Genomic DNA, 9,359 nt, shown 5'->3' with positions numbered 1-9,359 from the left:
CACGAACCCCGAGCCCCGGGGGCCGCTCGCCTAACGTTTCCCGCCCGACCCGCCCCGGCCCAGCTCGCGGTCTCCTCAGGGCCGCACCCTCCAAGGCGCGTTTCCGGCTCCTCAGCCACTCTCGGCGCCCGCCGCTCCGCCCTCGTGCGTGCGCCCCTCCCCGCCACGGCCCGCAAGCGGCACCCGCGCGCTCACTCCTCCTCCCCTGGCCCAGCCCCCCACTCCCGCGCTTGCGCGCGGCGGGGACCACGGCTGGAGGGGGCGGGCCGTGAGAAGCTCGGCCTGGAGCGCCGCGTCTCAGTCCGGCCCGGTCGAATCGATCGCCGAGCAATCGACCCCGTTGCTAAGCAACCGGGCCTGGCCTGAGCCCTGGGAGCCGAATCTGAGTCGCAAAAATCCCCCAGACTTCGGGTTTCGGTCTTCATGGCATCCTTCAGTTAGGAAAGCGTGGGTTCACGCAAGCCTACAAGATTTGAAATAAGAGACTTAACCAGCTTTGTTGGCGGTGTTATCCAGGAGGAATTGGGATTGTATCCAAAATATTTGTCACCACAAGTTACACTTGAAGGTCTCTCAATTTCCCTGCTTGAAGTCATAAAGGGTGGTTTGGGGGATTTTTGTACAGATTACCTTTCCATTCGCTCTTTGCCATTCTTTCCCTACTGCAAGCCAGGCACTATGCTAAACCCTAGGGATACTGAGATAGCTTTAAAGGAAAATGGTCCCAAATTCGCAAGGATTGGATACTGTCTATAACACACTACCTGGTAGCCTCCTTGCACCAGAGGAATAAAAGAGACCCAGGAATTCCTCCTTTCATTCAGAAGACACTTATTGAATTACATCTCAAACGTACATTTCAACAGCTTGCAATGTAGTGGGACTGGTGAGCTTTGAAAAGTCAGTCTCATGTGAAAACAGAGGTATATACAGTGTTTTGTAGGAGAGCCTAGAGAGGAGTCAACTAACAATGTTTCCCTTCCTTCTCAGAAGTTGAGAGAACTAATGACTGAACATTTGGCAGGTCACATTGGTTCCGCTCTCTTGTTGAGGACAAATAGAAACCTAAATCAAGAAAGTCTTCATATCACAAGAGAGAGACACTTTTCCCTAAAATGTCACATCAAACCTTGGGCCTAGGGAATGATGATGTCTTATAAAAGCTAAATAATTTCATTCTGGCTTTCCATTCAGCCTATTCTCTTTGAATATTTAATTTCAGAAGTGTATATAAACATACACTGAAGATGAAGCTCCAATACTTTGGCCATCTGATGCCAACAGCTGAAAAGACCCTGATACTGGGAAAGATGGAAGGCAGGAGAAGCGGGCAACGGAGGACGAGATGGTTGGATGGCACCACCAACTCGATGGACATGAGTTCGGGCAAACTCTGGGAGATGGTGAAGGACAGGGAAGACTAGCATGCTGCAGTCCATGGGGTAGTGAAGAGTCAGACATGATTTGGCAACGACCAGATAAATATGAAAGCTAAACTATGTTACTGACAGAAGGAAACACAGGAGAAAACCTTTACAATCTTGATAGGAACAAAAATCAGGAACCACTAAAAATCTGACAAATTCAACTTCATTAAAATTAAAACTTTTGATGTTGAAAAGACACTGCTGACAAAATGATACATCAAACCAGAGATGAGGAGAAAATATTTGCAAAACAAATATCCAGCAGTCATGTACGGATGTGAGAGCTGGACCAAAAAGAAGGAAAGAATTGATGCTAACAAATTGTTGTGCTGGAGAAGACTCTTGAGAGGTCCTTGGACTACAAGGAGATCAAACCAGTCCATCCGAAAGGAAATAAACCCAGAATATTCATTGGAAGGACTGATGCTGAAGCTGCAATATTTTGGCCACCTGATGCAAAGAGCCAGTTCACTGGAAAAGATTCTAATGTTGGGAGAGACCGAGGGCAGAAGGAGAAGCAGGTGACAGAGGACGAGATGGTTGGAGGCATCACCGACTCAATGGACATGAGTCTGAACAAACTCCAGAGATGGTGAAGGACAGGGAAGCCTGGCACACTGCAGTCCAGAATTGGACCCAACATTGTCACCCTGCTTATTTAACTTCTATGCAGAGTACATCATGAGAAACGCTGGGCTGGAGGAAGCACAAGCTGGAATCAAGATTGCCGGGAGAAATATCGATAACCTCAGATATGCAGATGACACCACCCTTATGGTAGAAAGTGAAGAGGAACTAAAAAGCCTCTTGATGAAAGTGAAAGAGGAGAGTGAAAAAGTTGGCTTAAAGCTCAACATTCAGAAAATGAACATCATGGCATCTGGTCCCATCACTTCATGGCAAATAGATGGGGAAACAGTGGAGACAATGGCAGACTTTATTTTGGGGGCTCCCAAATCACTGCAGATGGTGACTGCAGCCATGAAATTAAAAGACACTTACTCCTTAGAAGAAAAGTTATGACCAACCTAGATTGCATATTGAAAGCAGAGACATTACTTTGCCAACAAAGGTCCATTTAGTCAAGGCTATGGTTTTTCCCTGGTGGCTCAGATGGTAAAGCCTCTGTCTACAATGCAGGAGACCGGTGTTCAAGCTCTGGGTTGGGAAGATCCCCTGGAGAAGGAAATGGCAATCCACTGCAGTACTATTGCCTAGAAAATCCCATGGACAGAGGAGCCTGGCAGGCTGCAGTCTATGGGGTCGCAAAGAGTTGGACATGACTGAGTGACTTCACTTCACTTCATGGTTTTTCCTGTGGTCATGTATGGATGTGAGAGTTGGACTGTGAAGAAAGCTGAGTGCCAAAGAATTGATGCTTTTGAACTGTGGTGTTGGAGAAGACTCTTGAGAGTCCCTTGGACTGCAAGGAGATCCAAACAGTCCATCCTAAAGGAGATCAGCCCTGGGATTTCTTTGGAAGGAATGATGCTAAAGCTGAAACTCCAGCACTTTGGCCACCTCATGCAAAGAGTTGACTCATTGGAAAAGACTCTGATGCTGTGAGGGATTGGGGGCAGGAGGAAAAGGGGACGACAGAGGATGAGATGGCTGGATGGCATCACCGACTCTATGGACGTGAGTTTGAGTGAACTCCAGGAAATGGTGATGGACAGGGAGGCCTGGCGTGCTGTGATTCATGGGGTCACAAAGAGTCGGACACGACTGAGCGACTGAACCGAACCGAACTGAGCGACTAAACAACAAACAACCACAACAATGGAGCTTACATTATAGTGAAGAAAGACAGACAATAAACAAGTAATTAAATGTAAAATATACCAGATAACAATAAATACCATAAAAATATGGCAAGGAATATAGCTAGAAAGCTCAGGGATAGGAGCAGAAACTTTAAATACAGTAGACAGAAAAATTGTCATTGAAAAGGTGATATTTGAACCAAAGGAGATGAGGGAGTGACCCATGTGCATGTTTGGAAGAATGTTTCACTCAGAGGGAACGTCAAGTGCAAAGTCCCGAGGCAAGAAAATCCCTGATAAGTGTGAGGAACTGCAAGGAGGCCAGTAACACTAGCACTGGGTGGTCCAGTATGGGAGCCACTAGCCACCTGTGGCTACTGAGCCCCTTAAATGTCCCTAGTTAAAACTGTATAATTTTAAATTGCGTCATTTTATCTTCTAATGATTATGTTACTGGCCCCAGTTCTTCACTCTTTGTAACCATGCCCTTTGCAAAGAGACTTCATAGCTCAATCATCCTAGGAAAAAGAGAAAAAGCTGTTTTCTGCCCCTTGATTCTGAGTTTGCATGTCATTCAGCCTAAATCTTTGCCCCTCAGGCTCAAGAATTAAATGTTTGTTTATTGTTTTAAGCTACTGATTCTTGGGATGGTTTATTTGATGGCCATTCTGAGAGGCTGCTTGCCTTTTCTTGGATACCACTGATTTCCTGCTTTGAACTTTGGAAACCGTGACATGGGTATAAAAGAGTAAGCACTGGTGTTTGGAACATGGGTGCAATGAACATGAACTTGAGCAAACTCCTGGAGATGCTGAGGGACAGGGAGGCCTGGCATGCTGCAGTCCATGGGGCTGCAAAGAGGGGGACGACTGGACAATTGAACAACAATAACAAGTTCCAAGTATTCGGTTTAACTTTTCTAAGGGCTGCAGAATGGCTTGTTTTCAAGATGGAGTGGGAATGGGACTAGAACTGGGATAATTTTGTGTGCTGGATGGACTTAAAAAACCAAAACATGCACGTGGCTGAACTAATTCCATTCCTCAGATTTTAAGAAGCTACACGAATTTCGGTGGCTGATCACCTAGGCTAAAACTGCTGAAGGAGCCTGACTTTGCTCAGTTTTAGCAGTACAACACCTCTATTTGAGACTGAGTAGAATCAGAAATTGGGGGGGAATAATCTGTGGAGTTTAACCAAAGAAATGTTGATGTTGATATCTTTGAATTTAAATCTATAAGGTAAGGTTATTTAAGCTTTAGGTTTTAATTTATCCTTTATTGTTGTTTAGTCATTATGTCCAACTCTTTTGTGACCCCATGGACTATAGTCCACCAGGCACCTTTTTGTTCATGGGATTTCCCAGACAAGAATACTAGAGTGGGCCACCATTTCCTACTCCAGGCAATATTCCCCACCCAGGGATCGAACCCACATCTCCTGCATTGGCAGGCAGATTCTTTACCACTATGCCACCAGGGAAGCCTAAATCTTATTTATATCACAAGGTAATAAAATATGTTTCCCTGTTCCCCTGTGGCAGCTGGTGCAAACTGCAGGTATGGTGCCAGAAAGATATGCCTCCCTCTGTGCCATTGGTTTAGGAAACCAAAATCTACAATATGATATCAAATACTTCATAAAAAGAGCCAATCTAGGTCTCTTAACCCCTCATGCTTAAAGCAGGTGATAAGGGACCCATCTGAGTTTTAGGGGTGGAAAGTTAGTTTCCTTGGCCTTAGAGATATCTTTAAATCTACTGAGCCTGACATTTGGGGGAATAATATTCCCCCTTTTACAAGCAGATCTAAATTGGACTACACAAACCTAGTCCTAAGCATTCTTGGCAGTTTTGCATATCTGTAACTTGATCTAGCCAGTCTTAAGAAAGACATTTTTAAAGTTGGAGAGAACATTTGTCTGGATCAAAACTGACTGGGGAGTGACTAGAAGTCAGAAGCTATTCTTTTGATCTCTTATGTAAAAAAGAAGGCAGCTCCTCCCCCGGACCGAGACACCCTACCCCCACCACATATACATACATCATGTGAGTAAAACAGTGCTTCTTTCATTGGAAAAGCCACTTATTTCCAAAGCACTTGCACCTTCAAAAAGTGTAAGAGCGTCAGCATTCTTTTGTCTACCATGTAGACCATGTAGTAATCATAGTATTACTACACCCTATGAAAACACCACCATGGGATCAGGATCTGACTATTTTTGATTGTGATATAGTTGTGCAAAGAGCTTCCCCAGTGACTCAGTGTAAGGAAACTGCCTGCAATGCAGGAGACAAGGGGTCAGGCCCTGGGTTGGGAAGATCCCCTGGAGAAGGAAATGGCAACCCACTCTAGTATTCTTGCCCGTGAAATCCTACGGACAAATGTGCCTATCAGGCTACAGTCCATTGGGGTCACAAAAGTCCGACACTAAATAACAACAAATTAGTAGTGGGGAAAAAAATCCTGTAGATATTTATTCCTCAGAGAGAGAATTTTTAAGAAGCCAGAAAACCTGGCTCAAGCACTTTAAATTTTGTGATAAATCTGTTGATTTGCGTCAGACGGAGGAGCCTCATAGGCTGCAGTCCATGGGGTTGGGAAGAGTCGGACACGACTGAGCGACTTCACTTTCACTTTTCCCTTTCATGCATAGGAGAAGGAAATGGCAACCCACTCCAGTGTTCTTGCCTGGAGAATCCCAGGGACCGTGGAGCCTGGTGGGCTGCCATCTATGGGGTCGCACAGAGTTGAACACGACTGAAGCGACTTAGCAGCAGCAGCAGCAGACTATCAATTGAGTTTTTTTATATATTTTACCTTAGTATTTTAAACTTCACTAGATCAGAGAAAAGCAAAAGTAATATTTGTTTTCTGTAATAATTTAAATAATAGAAAGATCCATAAAGTAAAATGAACCACCCTCCCATCCCCAATCCAATTTAGGCAGCCAAAGACAAAAGTTTAGTATGTGTCTTTCTACCTTTTTCCTCTGTGCTCAGACACATGTAAAGACAAATGCATCATCCAGTTTGTTAAGTTCATGCTGTGTGTTAACTCTACCATTTGCTTTTTTTTTTTTCTCACTTAACACGTTATGGTGGACATCTCTACAATTTCTTATGTATAGCTCTAATCCATTATTTTTAATAGCATAATATCCTAACAGTATTAGCCCTTTCCCTACTGATGGACATTTAGCCTACTGCCATTTGTTTTCTTGTTTTAATCACTGTAAACAATGCTGCAATAAATATTATTATATGTAAGTCCACACTGGTGCATTTATTTTTGCAGGATAAAACTGCAGGGATCTTGAGTCATAAGATATGTGATGTGTACTATTAATGTTAGCAGTTACTTTTCCCAAAGCTTGTAGAAATGTATGTTCTGCCACTTACCAAATCCTTGCCTGTCCTGGATGTTAGTAATCTTTTAATTTTTTGCCAATCTGAAGATGAAAAATGGTATCTGTAAGCATTCTCTCTTTTGTTCCCCTCCAATCTATTCTCTATTTGGCAGTGATCTTAAAAAAAAAAAAAAAAACAACTTTACCACGTCATCTGTCTGCTCAAAACGCCTCATTTATTTCCCATCACTCTTAGAAAAATGGCTAAGAGTCATGCTTTGACATGGCCAAAAAGCAACTTGTGGTCTAATTTCTGCCTCTCTGGTGAGCTTTGTGCCCAGTAGGGCTTTCCCAATGGGTCTCTACTCTCCTGAGAAATTAAGATGACATGCTAGTTTGTTTGCTGGTATAAGTCTCAGAGGAAGCTACACCTTTTAAAATGTGACTAACTTATGCCTGAAAGGAATAATTATTTCTATTTTATTTGCCTTGATGGAAGCACTTTTCCAATTGCTTCGGGCTGATCATTTAGAGTAAATGGGACGCATAGGACTTGTCAAAAAAGCATGTTAGGGTGACACCTTGGCTCCTGAGGAACAGGCATAAAGTCTGATTATAAATGTAGGGGGGTTTTGCTTCTCTTGTTTTTAAGTTGGACTTTTAAAGTAGAAGCTGCCTTTAATGTGCTGGTTTGTAGAACAGGAAGTCTGATTTTCAGTGTGATAACACATTCTTTGACATTAACCAGTACAGTTGGATTTTTAATGACACTTTCATCTTCAAAGTTCTTCACCAACATGGTGGTTTAATTATTCATTTTTTAGTTATGTTTTAAAAAGACAGTCTTCAAAGCCATCATCCTTTCTCCTTGGAAATGAGGCTCTCCTCCTTTCAAATGTTGCTTTCTCACCCTCAAGGGTGAAAATAAATTGCATCTCTCTCTCTTTTTTTTAAACAAAAAGAATACAATAGAAATATACTCTTTACACTATGGAGAGATGATGTCCTTATATCCTGGGTGGGATTAGAAGAGGTCTGGAAGCAGTGTTTAAGCTGTGTTTACAGTAAGCACTGAGAAATAACTTTGGCTAAAAGTGTTTGTTACTGCTCAGCCTTTTGATGTGCTCTTAAAAAGCAGCACAAATACATCACCACCCAGTCTTCAACATAATAATAGGCAGACCCATATATTTGTTGCTAAAGTGTATTTCTTTTCTGTTCCCTTCAAAAAATGTCTACTTGGGTTTTTAAAAGTTTTGGAGAAGAAAACGCTCAAACTTTCGGAGAAGAAAACCCTCAAACTTTCCCCCAGGTCCTCCCTGACTTGACACATTTTTTAACCACAAGGGAGCAGTCTTCTCTTTGATGAGGTCTTCTCTCCAACTCTCCAAAAATGAAAGAGCAAGTGTAAGTTTGCAAACAGTCTAAAAGCTCCTTCCATTAGCCCTGGACGCCGGAAACCACAAAGGGCAGTCAAGTTTTGATTTTCAAGGAGAAAGCCTCTGGTAAACTTTCGCTCAGCTGCCAGTAGATCTGTTGGTTCCTGGGAGGAGCTCTTCTGAAACCTTGAAGATTCCTGTGCTCATGAAGACCCAGAGCGGTGGATTACAGTAATTGCAAAGCTTTTGGTGGCTTTGGAAGATTACTCAGTGTTTGGTGTGCATTCTCATTTCCAGGCCACGGGACCGAGGGAGGAACCCCTTTTGTTATCTTTTGAAATAAGAAGATCAGAAGGGAAGAGAGGGTTTGAAGTGTGGATTGGGGGGGGTCCTAAATCTTTGCCTATCACCTCCGCCTGGATCATTATAGAAAGGTCGAGGAGTGCAATGAACTTAGGGAATCCTGCAACGTTTTCCTGAAGCTTGTTCTGAAACCTTGCTTCCGGACCCGGAAACTTCTCCAAAAGCTGACCAGCAGTATCAGGCAGTCTGAATGGACCAGGATATCCGCTTTGAAGATTTTCAGTCTCATCTTCTGCTGGGAGATTCATCTCTGGGGTGATTGGTTTTCTTTTTGGTGAATGATGGAGAAACGTCCACAGGCCGGACTGCTGACCCTGCCGCATCACCTGCGCCAGGCGCCTCTGGGCGTGCCGAGGTCCCTGCCCCGCCTCCCCCTGCGGGACTCCTTCAGAGTCTCCGCGAGTGTGGACCCCGCGTGTTGGGAGCGGGCGCTCGGCGGCGGCGGCGCCCCGAGGCGGCCCTACCTGCCCCTACGGCTGGACGGCGCCTTCGAGCCCGCCTTCCTCCGCAAGCGCAACGAGCGCGAGAGGCAGCGGGTGCGCTGCGTGAACGAGGGGTACGCGCGCCTCCGAGACCACCTGCCCCGAGAGCTGGCGGACAAGCGCCTCAGCAAAGTGGAGACTCTCCGCGCCGCCATCGGCTACATCAAGCAGCTCCAGGAGGTGCTGGAGCGCCACGCACGGGCACAGGAGGGTGCGGCCGGTGCCGGCTCCTCGCGCAGGGCCGAATGCAACAGCGACGGCGAGTCCAAGGCCTCATCGGCGCCTTCGCCCAGCAGCGAGCCCGAGGACGGGGCCAGCTAGCGAGTGGCCCCCGCGCCCGGCCCAGCCCCCTCTCGCGGCTCTGCGCGCATTTGGCGTCTGCTCTAAGGTTCCCTCCGGAGGTAGTTTGCATTTGCTATCTTACCCCACCCACCCCCACCCCGCCCCGCGCCCCGCCTCCACCCCTGCTCTCCAGAAATAAATCTTAGGAAATAGAAATGAGTGCTCTACGGAGAAAAAAGATTTTGACATTCTATTTGTTTCCATCCACACTCCACCATCACCACCCCTTATTTGTTATGTGCCTGCAACAAAGAT

The 9,359-nt window shown here is 45.3% G+C and overlaps 1 protein-coding gene across 1 annotated transcript; it reads left to right on the top strand.

Moving 5' to 3' along the window:
• Nucleotides 1–8,561: 8,561 nt before the first annotated feature.
• Nucleotides 8,562–9,083, top strand: ASCL4 (achaete-scute family bHLH transcription factor 4). Its single transcript, XM_040234804.1, has one exon. The coding sequence runs from the start codon at nt 8,562–8,564 to the stop codon at nt 9,081–9,083; it is 522 nt and encodes a 173-aa protein (XP_040090738.1).
• Nucleotides 9,084–9,359: the final 276 nt, after the last annotated feature.

The sequence above is a fragment of the Oryx dammah genome, unplaced genomic scaffold (genome assembly GCF_014754425.2).
Source record: "Oryx dammah isolate SB20612 unplaced genomic scaffold, SCBI_Odam_1.1 HiC_scaffold_29, whole genome shotgun sequence".
Taxonomy (NCBI): domain Eukaryota; kingdom Metazoa; phylum Chordata; class Mammalia; order Artiodactyla; family Bovidae; genus Oryx; species Oryx dammah.
This window is presented reverse-complemented; position numbering and strand designations above follow the sequence as displayed.